Raw genomic sequence first — 17,979 nt, 5'->3', positions numbered from 1 at the left:
GCTGATAACGTATAAGCAGCCTCAGCATTATAGGGTGAGTTTGTAACATAAAGACCAGCTTGAAGGCCCCTAGTTTTGTTCGTGAGACGTTTCTGGCTAACTTCTCTTCATTGGATACTTTATCATAAAGCTCTTATTATATGGTCCTTTCTAATTGGAAGGTTATTGCTTGTGAGCGCTGTTGTCGTCTAGAGTGAATCAGAGAACAGCGATAAATCTAGATTGCACAGCACCTCTCTGTCGAAAAGCTATGTAGCAGCTAGGAGTTATTGATAAATTGACACCAGTTTGCCATACCTGATAGAAATATTATATTCTCTCATACAGATCTCATTCAGAAATATATAGAATTTTATGCCATTTGTATGAGTTTGATATCACAAAATCTGCATGAGGTTATGGCGACTCAGCATTTTTTCCACAAGGGTTGGGTCATACACAGTTTTTTAAAGCTAACAAGTCAGGAAGAAACTCTGGAATAGAGGGCAGTCACGTTAAATTCGAGGTTTAAGCATACACAACCGACAAAGCAATAGGATTTAACCATGGATAAAATAGTTCCTACTCTCGTTTTTCTAAAGAACATGACAACGTTGATTGATATGGCGGATGTGGGCACAGACCCCATACACGCAGAAAAGTCAAACCACCAGGAGGTATCATTTAGCCTCTGCTAATAAGCATTGCTACGATGCGGCTTGCACAAGAGATGGTCAAACGCCTACTAGCAAATTACGTCTTACACGAAGAGGACATGCCGGTTTAATAAAATGAAGAGTAACTTGCCTGCAAGAAGGAAGCCCTACGGGACGCGGTCGACAGCAGCCGAGTTTGCAAGCGCCCAGGGTGTCGAATGATTCACGGACAAGCCGGTGTTTCTATACACCGATGGTAAACGAAACATTTATTCGGGAGAGGTTAACCTCAACTTACCAGGCTATAGAATGCTCTGCATGGACAAGAAACGAGTCCTGGAATGTGGAACCAATCAAACAATATACTTAATCATGCCAAACAAACTATCCGATCTACCATCCAAGGAATGGCCGCGATGATATCCAGGCTAGGCATGAGAGAGCAAGGCACTGTCCGCTTAGTTAATGTACCTAACAGCCGACTGTGGACCACCTCAACAGTGTGAAACTCAATGCTATAGACGCCCGTTTCAGGGGAGCCTTTAAAAGAGCTTTCAGCTTACCCAGTCAGTTATACAGAAAGAAGGGTCTAAGACCATGAATTCATAGCACATCTTTGCAGCTCAGCGAAGCCCTGTTCACAAACCAGGAAGAACAACTTCCCGCGACAGTGGATGATAGGAAGAGGCTTTGCAAGCTTGTAAAGTAACTTTAAGTGTAATGCTTAGAAATATAAAGCTAGCAGAGTGGGTCCCAGAAATAACTCAAGTTACGAAGTTCTAGTGAAATTCCAGAAGACATGGGCATCAGAAGAGCATGCAGGGCGGAGAGTGGACAATCGATGGTCGTTAAGGGTAAATAACAGGATTCTAAAGGTAGCAAACCGTAGTGAAGGCGCCGGAAACTTAGATGGGTGCAAGAGGTTAGGAAGCTTGTAGAGTCAAGTGGATGCAGCTAGCACAGGACCGGGTGAATTGAAGGAATATAGGAGAAGCCTTTGTTCTGCAGCAAGTATAGTCCGGCTGATGAAGATGATAATAGATGAAAGTAACAGGACCATCCAAGTTCACATGTATTTGCACGTCCACGACAGTGGAGCCCATAACATCTGAAATGCTTAACGCCAGGCAGCAAGCTACAAGGCATGCAAGACTAAAATATGAGAGTAAGCTGAACCTAGGCCTACGCGTCGTGTATACGGACACTAGGCCTACATCGAGTCAAATATGCTATCCATGGTAGTTGCTGCTTACAGCTCAAACCGGCCGTATACAGGCCTCCATTTGCGCGGATCACAGGATGCAGAATCCATAACAATGACTCTGGCGATCAGATATAGCGAGAAACTAAGGATCTCGCGCACAGTACATATATAAACCCCGTATAAAACGCACGCACAGTACAGATAAAAACCCCGTACTCCAGGGGTCTTTGTGGTATATATATATATATATATATATATATATATATATATATATATATATATATATATATAAATATATATATATATATATATATATATATATATATATATATATATATATATATATATATATATATTGTCAAAGAAGGCTTGGTTGAGACGGCAAGGTCCTGACGGCAAGGCCAGCGATGCCTTATCTAGCGTTTTACTCCGATGGCAAAACCCAGGCGCGCGCCAGAGCCGGCGCCGCGGGACGATGATGATGGTATGTACAAATGAAAGAGGACGATCATGGCATGTACAAATTAAAGAACGTCCACGGAAGGCTCGCAATATATATTAAGGGTACGCAGGGGGACGTGGCCAGGAACAAGACATAAATAACCGATTGGGCGGTTGTCTGAGGTCCGCCATGGAGTGTTGACCGGACGTCCAGGAGGCACATGAGAGTGGGGCGGAGGTGGTGGCGGTGGTAACGGCGCAGCATAGACGACAGAGCACGTAGGTCTTGCGGCGACAGCTGCGTACGTTAGCGGGGCTGTCACAGGTGCAAGTTAAGTGCTTGGCGGTAAAACATCTGCAACTTACTCCTGGATGGTGCGCCGCAGTGCAGGATCTAGCGATGGGGTGGTTGCAGCAGAAGCAGGGGGAAGCAACAGTTGGCGAGCCACTTCCTCCCGTATAAAGGCCTTGATATCGGGAAGGATGGAAGGCCGTTCAGAAGCGAGATCACATGCTGTAGGAGACGGGATCAACCGATGGTTCATGACAGAACGTCGAGTAGACGCTCGTTGCCTCTTGATGACGTCGTAACTCTGACACAGCTGAACCACTTAGATGATGGTTTGCGGATTTCTGGTCGTCAACGTCTGAGAGGCATCGTCGGATATTACCTTTCGGATCTTGGTGATTTTGTCAGCTTCGGACATGTAAGGATTAACACAACTACAAAGGTCCAAAATGTCCTCTAAGTAGCTGGTGAATGTTTCCTCAGGATGCGGAGCGCGGGCTTCGAGGCGTTGTTTGGCGCGCAGTTTGTGCACGGCGGGGCGCCCGGATACCTCTGATAGGCTCGTTTTGAAGGCTGACCAGGTGGGCAGGTCAGGTTTGTGGTTGCGGAGTCAGGTAAAAGAGGACGCTAGCGAATTTGGTGGTATCGGCACACTTTTATGCGCTTATGCGTTCGTATGAGGAAAGCGAATCATCCACATCCTCGTCATCTGCGCCACTTATGAAGCTGGGGTTACGCTGGTGAAGCCCGCAAGAGCACAGGATGGTAGGCGGAGCGGTGGGAGCTGTCGAGCTTTGAATAGCGGTCTGGCTTAATGCCTTAGGCATAGCAGATGGTGGAACGAGTGTGTGGCTGCGAACCTCCAGCTTGAGAGGAGGAAACGAAGAGCAGCCTCCACCAAATGTAAGTTCACGTGCAATCTCAGGTCAGTGTTCCGGTCGACCGTTCCACTAAGAAGCCAGTATCTTGCATCGTCTTCTTTATTTGACGCCTTCTTTGTTAGCACGCGCCTTTCGACATATGTATGTATGTATAACTTTATTAGGGAGCCGGCAAACGACGGATTAACGCGTCGTGACGCTGGCCAAGCGTCTACCCGGGGTTAAGCCCTACTCTGCACTACCTCATTTGACCCGTTTGTGGTGGGTGTGAGGCTTGTGCTTTTCGAGCGCACCCCGGGCCTGCTGGACGGCCCATAGTTGCATGTCCTTGTCTGTATTCTGCACAGCACCTTGAAGTTCCGGCGGGTATGTCCTGGATGCAGCTTCGGTCGGGAACCTGACACAGTCCCACATGATGTGCCATTGGTCCGCCGGACCCACTTGACATACACTGCACATATCACTCGTGTAGATGTCTGGGTGGAGGACGTGTAGCATTGCCGGGGCTAGGAGTGACCCGGTTTGCATTTGCCCTAGGATGACCGCCTCCTCCCGACTAAGTGCCGGGTGAGGCGGCGGCATTGTCCGTCGAGCTAGGCGGTAAAATTTTGTCACTTCCTCGTAACTGGTCATTCTGTCTTTTGTTTCGAACCACCATTCGGAACGGTCCTTCTCGGGGGCGCGGAAGGTAAGCGCTCGCGCCGCCGAATGGGCCGTCTCGTTGTGATTCGGTGAGGATGCACAATCTCCCGCGTGCGCCGGGAACCAGTTGATGCGGATAGTGTTGCCGCGGTCTTGAAGCTGGAGCTTACTGATGATGGCGGCCGCCGGCGCGCACACTCGCCCCTTGGCAAAGTTGCGCACAGCGTTCCTCGAGTCGCTGAGCACGGTGCGACACTCGGCCTCCGAGATCGCCAGAGCGATGGCAACCTCCTCGGCGTCTGTGGCGTCCGTGCACCGCACGCTCGCTGCCGTTGTTTTGATGCCGGTAGCCGCCGCAACGGCCACTGCCACGAATCCTTCTCGCTTGTATTTCGCAGCGTCCACGAACCGGGCGTGCGGGTCCTTGGCGTGTTGCTCGACGAGGACTTTGGCCCGCGCCTGCCGCCGTTCTTGGTTGTACTCGGGGTGCATGTTTTTCGGGATGGGGTCCACGTGGATGTGGGCCCACGCCTGATCGCTGATATCGCACGATTGCCGACTGGGAGCTCGGGGATTGTAACCCAGGGACGTCAGTATACTGCGGCCTGTCTTGGTGGTAGAGAGGCGCTCCATTTGCGCCGTGAGCTGCGCCTCGGCTATTTCTTCTAAGGTGTTATGGACGCCGAGCTGCAGGAGCCGAGCCGTACTCGTGATCCCCATTAATCCCAGCGCCGTCTTGTAAACCCGTCTGATCAGCGTGTTTATCTTTGTCCGGTCAGCGGCCTGCCAGTTGAGGTAGGCCGCAACGTAGGCGATGTGACTGATCACGAACGACTGGACGAGGCGCAGAAGACTGTCTTCACGCATGCCTGCCCATCGTGTCGAGACTCGGTGTATGAGCCGGATAGCGTCCATTGCCTTGGTGGTAATCTTGTTGATGGTCTCGTCGTTGCGGCCGTTCTTGTTTAGTAGCAGGCCCAGGACCCTGATCTTGGGAACTTCGGGGATGTGCTGCCCCGATGCAGCCACGATCTTTATGTGATCGCACTCCCGAGGGGGAGCGCGTTTCCGTCCCCGTTGTAATGGTGTGAGGACGAACAGCTGGGATTTGGCGGGCGAGCACACTAGGCCTGTGCCGTTAAGGTGTTGCTCGATGGCAGTAACAGCCTCTTGGAGCTGCTGCTCAATGCTGGCGTCGGTGACGCCTGCCGCCCACAGGGTAATGTCGTCGGCGTAGATCGTATGCCGGACGCCGGTCCCCTCTACTGCCCTCGCTACCCCGATCATGACAAGGTTGAAGAGCAACGGCGAGATGACTGAACCTTGCGGGGTACCCGTGCTTCCGAGCTTGTGTTCGGGGAACTTAAGGTCTCCGGCGTGCAGTTCCACCACGCGGTTGGTCAAGAAGTCTTGGATGTAATTGTAGCTCGCTACCCCCATGTTGAGTCTCGATACTTGTGCTAATATGGCTGAGTGTTTGACTTTGTCGAATGCGCTTTGTAAATCAAGTCCCAGAATTACTTTGCTGTCTTGTGTCTTGTTGTCGATTATTTCTTGTTTAAGTTGTAGCATGGCATCTTGTGTGCTGAGCCTGCGCCTGAAGCCGATCATCGTATCCGGATATAGGTTTTCCTTTTCCAGGTACTCCTGCCATCGGTTGGAAAGCACGTGCTCAAGCACCTTGCCCACGCAGGACGTGAGCGAGATGGGACGCAAGTTGCCGATATCCGATGGCTTGCCCGGTTTCGGGATTAGGATTGTTCTTGCCGTTTTCCACTGTCGGGGGAGCTTGCCCGAACGCCAGCATTCGTTATAGTAGCGGGTTAGGGCCTCGATCGATGCATAGTCGAGGTTGCGTAGCATCTTGTTGGTAATAAGATCGGGGCCGGCTGCTGAGCGGGCGTTGAGCTCGTGCAGCGCTGCCCGTACCTCTGACATGGTAATGTCTCGGTCGAGCCACGCGTTCGGCAGCCCCCCGTATGGCGGGTGGGTTTCCGTTGGCGTGTGTGGCAGATACTTGGCTTCCAGGGCCTTGATAACGGAGTCTTTTCCTCGTTGTTGTGTGGCGGTGTGTATGAGGCAGGCCAGGCGATCGCGCTGGTGTGACTTGGTCTTAGTTTCGTTTAGGAGGTGCCGAAATAGATTCCATGTGCAACCACGATGTAGTTGCCCGTCAGCTCGGTTGCAGACTTCGTTCCACTGCTGACGGCACAGGACCTTGCAGTGATGTTGAATGGCCCTGTTTAAGTCGGCCACCTTCTTTGTCAATTTGCGATTCAGCCGTTGCCGCTTCCAGCGCGCCTGTATCGAACGTTTGGCCTCGATGAGATGGGCCAGACGACTGTCCATAGCTATGATGTCCTCGTCCGTTTCAATGGTGTTGGTGGCCGAGTGCACTGCATCGCGGAGCTCTGCCGACCAGGTTTCAATGTTTGTGATGTCTTGCGGTGTGGTTGGTCGTCCTTTACGGAAACCGTCCCAATCCGTCCATTTGTGTGTAATGGTGTTGCCCCGGAATTGATTGGGAATCGTAATTTTGAGGATGTAGTGGTCACTGCCCAGGTCAACGCCGGTGTTGCGCCATGTTACTTTGCCAGTGTGGTCGTTCTTGATGAATGTAAGGTCTGGTGTGGTGTCTCGTGCTACGGAATTGCCGATTCGGGTAGGATGATTGGGATCCGTGATCAGGGTGCAGTCGTGGTCCAGGGTATCCTGTAGTAGGTCCCGTCCCTTTGCCGTGTCTTTCACGTAACCCCACGCTCGATGGGAGGCGTTGAAGTCTCCTCCAATCAGCAAAGTGTTGCCTTTGGCTTGGGTGCTGGCTGTGTGTAGCAGGGTCTTGAATTTTTGTGTTTGGTGCTTGGGGTTACTGTATATGTTAGCTATGAACAGGCTGTTTTTCCGTTGTTTGCTTGGAATGATTTCGGTGAAGGTGTATTCCACCCTGCTGCGGCCGTGTCCGAGCTGATGTTCAATGAACGGGAGCCCTTTGCGGACGAATGTGCAGACGCCTCGTCCCTCCGCTGGGCTAACGTGAGCGCGATATCCAGCGAGGGTTGGGGTCGCCGTCACCGTTTCTTGCAGCAGAATGATGTCAGGTTTCTTGGTTACCGTGGTGATGTGTTGTTGCAGCACTGCTCTCTTGTTGTTGTAACTGTGGCAGTTCCACTGCCAGACCGTAAGGCCCGGTAGCGATCCTATTGTGGCTTGGGGCTGGGACATGGTTGTGATGGAGTTAAGGCTTGCGTCTGTTTTTGGAGATATGGGTGGTTTGCGAATTGCGCAGCAAAGATGGGGCTGCATACTATGGGCTTGAGGGTTTGTTCAATGAAGTCGAAGCGCTCCTGTATGGTTCCGTAGGACGTGGTGATTAGCTCCTCCAGCCGCGCCAGGCGTTGGTCCGTGACGGCAGCCGTGTCGGCATAGGTGTTGGTGAGCGCTTCAATTTTGGTTTCGAGCTGAGTTTCCAATTGGGTTAGGTCCTTATGTTGTCGTGATGAGGTGCGCGCTCGTTTCTTGGGGGTTGGGTCAGTGGTTTTCTCCCCTTCGGGCTCGTCTTGTGATATGTCCATTGATTGTGTACCACCTTGATGGGATGGCGTGTCGGTGTTCTCGGGGATAACGGAGGGTGTAAGTGTCTCGGGTGACTGAGCTGGGCCAATGGTTGGCTGAAATCGCTGTGCTTGTAGTTCTTTCTTGACGTCGGCTAGCTCTTGGGTAAGCCGGCGCGTGGTTTCCAACAGAGTCGCGTTGGCGATACGGAGTTGTTCGAGTTCCTTGTAGTAGGGGCTGGTAGTCCATTCCTGCCAGCTGCTCTGTGTGCTTCGGCCAGTAGTGGCGCTGTTAGAGCTTGCGTTGCTGCTTTTAACTTCGCCCTTTGCTGCGTCCGCCCAACTGATTCTGTCACGGGAGCGCGAACGCTTAGCGTCGCGTTTGTTCCTGTGAGATGAGTCACGGTCACGCGACGCGCTGCGCGACGCCCTTCGGGATCCGTTACGGGAAGCACTGCGCGAGTGAGAGCATCCGAGACGTGGAAACGAGCTTGAGTCGAGTGCATGCTTGTGATGTTCTTCGGCGTTACTGCGTTCGACTGCTTCATTTTGCTGTTCTTCGGCGTTACGGCGTTCCCATCTCCGTCGCCGCACGACATATGGAATTTTGTATTTGGCTTTGCAGACGCGGTCCCCGGTGGGGTGTTGCTCACCGCAGAGCTTGCATTTGGGGACACATGTGTGGCCCTCTCTTGGATTAGAAGCACCGCATGCAAGGCACACACGTGCGTTTGGTGTAGGACACACGTCGCGCCTATGGCCGATTTTGCCGCATACCTTGCAAACTTCTATTTGCTTCTTGTAGAGACTGCACGGGTACAGCGTGGATCCGTATCGCACATACTTAGGAACCTTGATACCATTGAACACTACGATGACTGTCGTCGTATTTCCGATACGCTTCGCACCCGCGGCGAGGGGGTTGTACTTGGTTACGACCTGCTGCATTATTTCAGCTTCGCTGTCTTTGAGTGATATGCCCCTGATCACGCCCTTGACTGTGTCGTGGGCGACCGTTCCATAAGCACTCACTTGGTACGTGTTGCCTTGCACAATAATAGCTTGAATTCGAGCATACTTTTCCGCCCGCTCTTCGCTCGGAGTGCTGATCACCACTATGTTCTGTTGCGCATTGGGACACGCTGTATCCTCAGCTCGATCTGGCACCTCAATTCCTGCTGCCACCATGATGGCAGTAGTGACGCATGCAGCTCCTGCCTTGTAAATATCGAGCCCTCCGCGGGGACGCACGACGATCTTAATTTCTTCGGCTGGCATGGGGGGCATGCGAGCCGCCCGAATAACTGCGGCCCTAACGCTCTTGACGAATTTAGGGTTTTTCTGGGAGCTCGGTGTATCAGGTTGAGAAGAGCTCAATGTATCAGGTTGAGAAGTAGACTCACTCGGCGTTCCTTGCAGGCGTGGTCGGCTCCTGTGCCCGCCGATGTGCAGCCATCCGGGCGAGCGTTGAAATTCCTCGGGGGTAATTTCTTCTCCTGCTACTTGTACGCTCATCGGGAAAATCTGGATGTTATGCACCGAAGTGGTGGCGGAATCCTCCATGTCGTGGCTGAAGTACGGCCGGCTAGGCCTTGCGAGTCCTGGGTTCGCTTCGGCCTAGCGTCTCCTCTTGGCACTGAATCAGGAAGTCCGCTAATTCGAAAATGACGCACCTTTGATAAAAGTCAGGTATCGGATGATGGCGGATACCTTCACGAACACGGTGGTATTAAAAGCTTCTCGATCCAAACTAATTAGCACTGCCCTTTCGACATACGCTCGTGTTCTTTACGACAGTCACCGGCGAGCGTTGGGGCAACACTACAATATATATATATATATATATATATATATATATATATATATATATATATATATATATATATATATATATATATATATATATAATGCCACCTAGCGTTGCCAGGTGGCGCCTGACTGAGGTGTGAAAGGAGGACGAAGTTGAAGAGGACGACAAAGTGTCGCTTGCACGTTTGCGTCTGTGCTGCTGTGTTCTTGTGTCTGGGCTACCCCTGCTATCATTGGTATCCTTAGTCACCGTGTACGTGACATTCTGGTGGAGCTGCTGGGTAAAAACGATCGCCTATGCAAGAATCTCCATCTACAAGACGTCGCGCCAGCCCTGTACCATTGGACACCCTCGTGCATCGCTCCAGTCGACGGCTCCAGGGACTGTCTCCGGAGTTTCAGCCAGCACCCGCCGCCATGACATCTAGTGCTCCTGCGCAGCAGGTGACGGGCCTCGCACCGGCCTGTAACTACACCTTGCAGGCCCCTCGGGTACCGAAGACTTTCCATGGGGACCTCTTTGAGGATGTGGAGGACTGGTTCCTTCAGTTTGAACGTGTCGCTGCATTCAACCAGTGGGACGATGCTGCCAAACTAAGGAACGTCTACTTCAGCCTTGAGGACGGCGCCCGTATCTGGTACGAGAACCCAGAGCAAGCTTTAACTTCGTGGCGGGAATTCCGTCGTCAACTGCTCGAGGCTTACACTAGCGCAGATCGTCGCGAGCATGCAGAACGTGCCATTCACTCTCGCATCCAAAGGCCGAATGAGAGTGTCCAAGCATACGTCGAGGACATGACGCGCCTCTTCAGGCGAGCCGATCCCGCCATGTCCGAGGACAAAAAGGTCAGGCACTTGATGCAGGGTTTGAAAGAGCAGTTGTTCGCAGGCCTTGTGCGAAACCCACCCTCGACTGTAAACGGATTCCTTGCGGAGGCCACCACAATGGAAAAGGTGCTACACCAACGTGCCGTGGCTTATGACCGACCTTTTCATACACGCACAACCGCGGAATCATTTGCATCTTCAGAGCGGCATCCCGATGCATTGCGCGAACTGATTCGCAGCGTCGTGCGCGAAGAACTAAGCAAGTTCTGGAGCCCTCTGCAGCAATCGCCATCTTCCGTTTCTGCTATAGTGCGGGAGGAGGTGCGGCAGGCACTCAAGAGCCCTCTTTCGCCTGTAGTTCCGAGCCCGCCATTGCTGTCGGGGACCGACAATCGTCCCACATATGCGGAAGTTCTGCAGAGTCAGGCTCCCCCTTCACCACCGCCCATTCTCGCGTCACCTACAGTTCCGGTGCCCTCGGTGCAGCCAGTGCAGAACTTCGACAATCGCCCGCTGCCCCGACGCAAAGCCGACATTTGGCGCACGCCTGACCGCCGTCCGCTTTGCTTCCACTGCGGTGAACCAGGACATCTTTACCGGGATTGTCCGTATCGACGCCTCGGTCTCCACGGCTTCCGCATCGACTCGCCTCCTCCCCGGTTTGGTCAACGACCCCGAGTTATTGAGGAGTACCTGGCGGAGCAGCGTTCATCTCGTTCGCAGCGTCAGCCCCGCTCCCCTTCGCCAAGGCGCTCCTCCTCGTTCACTCACGGTTCCTCGCGAGAGGACCAAGGCCGCTCGTCTAGCCCTGGTCGGGAAAACTGAAAACAGCGACCTTCGGGGGCGAGGCCGCTGGTAGTCGCTGCGTTGAAGACCTCCCGTCGTCGCCGCTTCGATCCGACCGCGAGCTGCTGGTACCGTCACCTAGGGAAGCAAAAAGCGTTTCTCTGGACATTCCGGTTATTTTAGATGGTCGCACTACGGTCAATGCTTTAGTGGACACCGGTGCCGATTATTCAATTTTGAGTGGTCGCATGGCGACTGTTTTGAGGAAGGTGCTCACTGCTTGGCCAGGTGTGTGCCTTCGAACCGCCGGCGGTCATATAGTTACTCCAAAGGGGATGTGCACGGCTCGCATTCAGATTAACGGACGTACGTTCGTCGTTAGTTGCGTTGTTTTAAGTGACTGCTCCCGTGACCTTATCCTCGGCATTGACTTTCTGCGGGAGTACGGAGCAGTTATCGACCTGCGAAATAGACTCGTCACGTTTTCGATGGGACAATCTACCGAACAAGATAGTAGCAGTCCTTGCAATAACGCACTTCGTGTTTCCGCTGAGAGCGTCTCGCTGCCGCCGCGAAGCAGTGCTCTTGTGGAAGTTACCTGTGACGATTTCCGTACCGGTGATGCTGTAGCGGAGGCGAACCATACACTCCTGCTTGCTCATGGCATTTGCGCTCCCCGAAGTTTATTGTCGTTTCACAATGGCCGGGCTGCACTCCTTGTCACAAATTTTTCTAATGAGTACCGACACTTGTTCCCGGGGACTGCTATCGCTTTTGCTGACCATGTTGCGCACGATCCGGTCTGTTTTGCATCCACGGCAGTAGAAACTAACGAGCCATCTCTTGACAACATCGACATTAACTGTCACTTGTTAAAGGAGAAACGGCGGGCTTTAGAGCAACTGCTGCTAGACTTCAAGCACTGCTTTGCTTCTTCCTCGAAGGTTCGTCAAACGCCCATCACACAACATCGCATCATTACTTATGACGACGCTCGCCCAATACGACAGCAGCCTTATCGTGTGTCTGCCAAAGAACGAGAAGTGATCCAGACGCAAGTTCAGGAGATGCTGGATGATGGTGTTGTGCAGCCTTCACAAAGTCCGTGGTCTTCACCAGTAGTCCTTGTCAAAAAGAAAGACGGCACTCTTCGATTTTGCGTCGACTATCGGAAATTGAATAATGTGACAAAGAAAGATGTATACCCGTTGCCGCGCAACGATGACTCACTGGACAGATTGCGACGTGCGAAGTATTTTTCATCTATTGATTTAAAAAGCGGCTATTGGCAAATCGAAGTAGACGAAAGAGACCGAGAAAAAACCGCATTTGTCACTCCAGATGGCCTATATGAATTCAAAGTACTCCCATTTGGATTGTGCTCTGCCCCAGCTACATTCCAAAGGATGATGGACACCGTCCTCACTGGCCTCAAGTGGCAGATCTGTCTTGTGTACTTGGACGATGTAGTTGTTTTTTCCGAAACATTTGATCAACACCTCGAACGCCTTCGAGCTGTCCTGGAAGCCCTCCGTTCTGCTGATCTCACGCTGAAGCCCCAGAAATGCCACTTCGGGTATACAGAACTCAAGTTCCTCGGCCATGTTGTAAGCGCTGATGGGGTGCGCCCGGATCCCGATAAGACTGCTGCCGTCGCACGATTTCCCGTTCCAGCTAATAAGAAGGCTGTTCAGCGCTTCCTCGGCCTGTGCGCATATTATCGGCGTTTCATTGCGGACTTTTCTCAGATCGCAGAACCTCTGACGCGCCTTACAAGGAAGGACACCTCCTTTGTGTGGAACTCTGAGCAGCAGATGGCCTTCTCTTTGCTTCGTGAGCGCCTTCAAACATCCCCTGTTCTGGCGCACTTCGATGAAGCGGCTGACACTGCGGTACACACTGACGCCAGTAGTATCGGTCTTGGCGCGGTCCTTGTTCAGCATCAAGACGGGTTCGAGCGAGTAATAGCCTATGCCAGCCGCACTCTCTCTCGTGCCGAAATGAACTATTCCACCTCAGAAAAGGAATGCCTGGCGGTCGTATGGGCTACTATGAAGTTTCGTCCCTATCTTTACGGCCGGCCATTTAAAGTCGTCACCGACCATCATTGTTTGTGCTGGCTGGCAAATCTGCGAGACCCATCTGGACGACTTGCACGCTGGAGTTTACGTCTTCAGGAGTTTGACATAACCATTGTTTACAAGTCCGGCCGCAAACACGAAGACGCCGACACGCTGTCACGAGCACCCGTTGACACTGGCGATACTACAGCCGATGACGATAGCGGTTTTCTAGGAGCCCTCAGCGCATCTGAGCTCAGGGATCGACAAAGAGCTGATCCAGACATCCTTCCACTCATCGATTATCTGGAAGGGCGTGATACGATTCTGCCTCGACACTTATCTCGGCACCTTGGTTCCTTCTGCATACGGCAAGGCGTATTGTATAAAAGAAACTTCCAGAGCCAAGACAGAACTTACATTCTGGTAGTTCCATGCGAGCTCCGTGAGGATATTCTCCTTGCTTGCCATGATGAACCAACGTCTGGTCATTTGGGTTGCTCACGGACTCTTGCTCGAGTGCGCAACATGTATTACTGGCCAGGACTTTCCGCAGCAGTGAAACGCTATGTACGAAGCTGTCGCGAATGCCAGCGCCGTAAAACACCGCCCCAGAAGCCTGCCGGATTTCTCAAGCCCGTTAAAGTTCCCCGCATTCCGTTCGACCAAATTGGAATGGATCTCCTTGGCCCTTTCCCTTTGTCGCAGGCCGGAAGCAAATGGATAGTAGTCGCTACTGACTACCTGACTCGATACGCTGAGACAAAGGCGATCCCTCATGCCACAGCTTCCGAAGTAGCAGAGTTTTTCATGCACAACATAGTCTTGCGGCATGGCGCCCCTTCCTACGTCATTACCGACAGAGGGACAGCTTTCACATCACAGCTGATCGACCGCATATTTGAGCTGAGTTGCACGACCCATCGCAAAACCACAGCGTACCATCCACAAAGCAATGGCCTTACAGAAAGATTGAATAAGACGATTGCGGACATGTTGGCAATGTACGTCGATGTGCAGCACAAGACCTGGGACGAGGTGCTGCCGTACGTTACATTTGCGTATAATACAGCCTTACAAGAGACAACGCGCTTCACACCATTTCGACTTGTTTACGGACGCGAAGTTCAGAGCATGCTCGATGCCATGCTCCCGTGCCCAGATGATGACCAGCTATCCTCAGATGCCCAGCAATATGCCATCCGCGCTGAGGAAGCCCGCCAGCTCGCCCGTGTGCACATTGGGCAGCAGCAGACCACTGACGCGCACCGTTACAACCTCCGGCACCGCCAGGTTGACTACAAGCCTGGAGATCAAGTCTGGGTATGGACACCAGTTCGCCGTCCAGGCTTGTCAGAGAAACTCCTTTCCCGCTACTTCGGGCCGTACAAAGTGTTGCGCCGTGTGAGTGACCTTAGTTAGGAAGTTATCCCAGACGGTGCCACACAACCAAAACGTCGAAAGCACAGCTCGGACATTGTGCACATTGTGCGACTGAAGCCGTACTACCACCGATAGCGTATGGCCACCCGCTGTGACCACTCTCTTGCTTTTCACACCATTTTTACCGGCCCTTCTCATTTTTTTTTTCGGAGGGAGGGGGTAATGCCACCTAGCGTTGCCAGGTGGCGCCTGACTGAGGTGTGAAAGGAGGACGAAGTTGAAGAGGACGACAAAGTGTCGCTTGCACGTTTGCGTCTGTGCTGCTGTGTTCTTGTGTCTGGGCTACCCCTGCTATCATTGGTATCCTTAGTCACCGTGTACGTGACAATATATACATCGTCACGCACTTCCCGCGGTCCTTATTGAAGGAAGATGAGGTTTGGCGGTATAAGCAGAAGAGGACGAGGAAGCTGGGTCTGTCTGCTGGGGTGTACTAATCTCCAGCGCATCCTAACATCTGTGTAAATAAACCTCGTAACAAGTGTGATGGAGTTTGCGGGCTACAGATCACCACGGAACCTCTCCTACTTCGCCGAAGTAGAATTCCTGGCCTACCCCCTCTACGGACGGTGTACTAATCTCCAGCGCATCCTAACATCTGTGTAAATAAACCTCGTAACAAGTGTGATGGAGTTTGCGGGGGGCTACAGATCATCACGGAACCTCTCCTACTTCGCCGAAGTAGAATTCCTGGCCTACCCCCTCTACGGACGGTGTACTAATCTCCAGCGCATCCTAACATCTGTGTAAATAAACCTCGTAACAAGTGTGATGGAGTTTGCGGGCTACAGATCATCACGGAACCTCTCCTACTTCGCCGAAGTAGAATTCCTGGCCTACCCCCTCTACGGACGGTGTACTAATCTCCAGCGCGTTCTAACATCTGTGTAAATAAACCTCGTAACAAGTGTGATGGAGTTTGCGGGCTACAGGTCATCACGGAGCCTCTCCTACTTCGCCGAAGTAGAATTCCTGGCCTACCCCCTCTACGGACGGAGATGGCGCAAGCCCTGCCCAGCTCAACCGACCACCACACAGCTTTATCGGGAACCCCGACTAAATATGGCAAGCCTGGAGATGTGGATGACTGGCTCAACCACTACAATCGGGTGAGCAAATACAATCACTGGGATGCGAATACCAAGTTGGCGAAGGCGGTATTTTTACTTAAGAAACTGCGATAACATGGTTTGACAATCATGAAGCATCCCTGACCACCTGGGATCGCTTCATGGAGGAAATGAGAGCGGGATTTGGCGATGCTGATGATCGAAAAAAGAGCGCCGAACAGACTCTGGCTCGACGAGCGCAGGTACCGGGGGAGACCTGCACAACTTACATTGAAGTCGTCCTGCTGTGCAGGATAGTTGATGCTCGGATGACTGAGGAAGGCAGAGTGGGTCACCTCCTCAAAGGAATAGCGCAAGACATGTACAACTTTCTTATCTCCAAGGACGATTTGAATACAACGCTGATGTAACACTACACTGCCGCACGTTAGAATGTTTGAAGCGACGGCGTATCATTCCGAAGTTTGGTCGGTTGCCTAATGTCACAACTGTCGCCAGTGTGGATGTGTCTGAAACAACAAGCATGGCAGATACAATTCGACAGATCGTCCGCGAAGAGCTTCGGAGTCATCAAGATATTGGGGGCCACGTCAGACCCGTCTACAGTGGCACCTCTTCTTCAGACAATAGCCCATCTTTTACCTGTTATGCTCCCTCTGTTACGTCTCCTTCACACGCCCGATGCTCTGCTGCTCATCGTCCGAACATCCAGCCTCTCACCATCAACGCCTACAACAGCGAGCACTCTCGTCCTCCTTGTCGACTACATCCAGAACAAGAAGCGTTTAATCGAAGCGATGATGGGCCTTATTCATCGAATGAACGTGAGCCGCCAGTGTGTTATGCCTGTGGAATGATCCGCCACATTTCGTATTTTTACCGCAACCGTCGTCCGTACCAACAGTATCGCCGACAGTGGTGAACTCTCGTATAAGGTTTCCTGCTGACAATGATGATTCAAATAGAAGAACACCTGACCGGATTGAGTACAAAGCAACAGCTAGCCGACAAGAACGCAGAATGGGGCTGAACCGAAACGAATCACCGGCCTCCGACCTTGGCCTGACACCACCATCTCGGCGCCTACAACGCTCCCCTTCTTCCCGACGACCGTTGCCACCTCCGGGAAACTAGTGAGTACGGCCGATAGACGTGAGGTCGCAAATGATTCTAGCTTACCCATGCCTCTGCCCGTTTCGATGTTCAAGAATGTTCAAGAATTGAAGTGTTTGTGGACGATGTACTACGTGCTACACAGGCGCAACCATTCCTGCTATAAGTCTCGCTTTTAAAAACTACCTTGGGCGTAAAATTATGTTTGCTTGAGATAGTGCAACAATATTGTGTGGTGTTGGTGGCGAACCGCTCAACCCACTTGGAGTCTCTACCGTGATTCTTGTTACCGCCGGCCACACATTCCGAACTGAATTCGCCGTACTTGCTCGATCAATGCATGACGTAATTCTTGGACTCGGTTTCCTGGAACAATGTGGGGCAACTCTCGAATTTCGCAACGGAGACATTTCTGTGAGCAATCGAATTGAATCTGCTTTGCGTGAAAATTCGCGGACCAATCTAGCACGCTTTTGGTTTCGGACGACATATTAATTCCTGCAATGTCAGCAGAATTTATACGAGTTGTTAGTTCAAGTTGTGCCAGTGATTGGTTCGACGCTGTAGTTGAACCACTCGCCCTCAACTGCACGAATAAAAATATTCTGATTCCCCGCCGCATCACCTCAGTCATGAATGGCCATTCTTCTTTGTCGATAACGAGCTGGTCTAACGAACCTATTGTATTACCACGTGGTCTAAAACTTGCCAACTTTGACAAAGACACTTTTAAATCAGTGGCCGTGCTCAGCACAGGCAATTCCCAGCCTACCGCATGCTCAGAAGTAGATGAGACAAACTTTCTGGCCATCATTAACAAATCCCTGCCAACAAGTGACCGTCACAGTTTAGTGTAAATTCTGGCGAAACATACTGCGACTTTCGATTTCTCTCGGGACTCGCCAGCACGGATTCCCATTTCCCATACTCAGAACCGAATCAATACTGGGACTACAGATCCAATTCCTCAGAAGCCTTATCATTTATCCCCAGCAGAGCGCCAAACAATCGAAGAACAAGTGCGTGATATGCTGCATAAGGACATCATTCAGGAATCGTCTAGTCCGTTGGCTGCCCCTGCGATTCTAGTCAAAAAGAAAGATGGCACATGGCGATTTTGTGTTGATTATCGACGGCTGAATACTGTTACCAAGAAGGACGTGTATCCCCTGCCACGTATTGAAGACGCATTGATTGCTTACATTCCGCCTCCTATTTTCCTCAGTT

At 51.8% G+C, this 17,979-nt stretch overlaps 1 protein-coding gene across 1 annotated transcript; it reads right to left on the bottom strand.

Moving 5' to 3' along the window:
* Positions 1-2,642: 2,642 nt before the first annotated feature.
* Positions 2,643-8,921, bottom strand: LOC146175084 (uncharacterized). The gene is made up of 2 exons (XM_084585520.1): positions 8,174-8,921; positions 2,643-2,794 (listed from the first exon to the last, which is right to left on the bottom strand). Exons 1-2 carry the CDS (start codon positions 8,919-8,921, stop codon positions 2,643-2,645), a joined length of 900 nt encoding a protein of 299 aa, XP_084441646.1.
* Between the last annotated feature and the right edge of the window lie 9,058 nt (positions 8,922-17,979).

This window comes from Amblyomma maculatum, chromosome 11 (assembly GCF_055883805.1).
Source record: "Amblyomma maculatum isolate TAMU_Amacu chromosome 11, ASM5588380v1, whole genome shotgun sequence".
In the NCBI taxonomy this organism is placed as follows: Eukaryota; Metazoa; Arthropoda; class Arachnida; order Ixodida; family Ixodidae; genus Amblyomma; species Amblyomma maculatum.
Note: the sequence above shows the minus strand (reverse complement) of the source record. Positions and strands in the feature narration are given on the sequence as shown.

Coding starts and splice junctions, on each gene's coding strand:
- LOC146175084 (XM_084585520.1), bottom strand. CDS start 8,921: ATGCCAGCCGAAGAAATTAAGATCGTCGTGCGTCCCCGCGGAGGGCTC. Junction 2,795..8,173: donor AAATGAAGCAGTCGAACGCA/GTAACGCCGAAG, acceptor CGTCTCCTACAG/CATGTGATCTCGCTTCTGAA.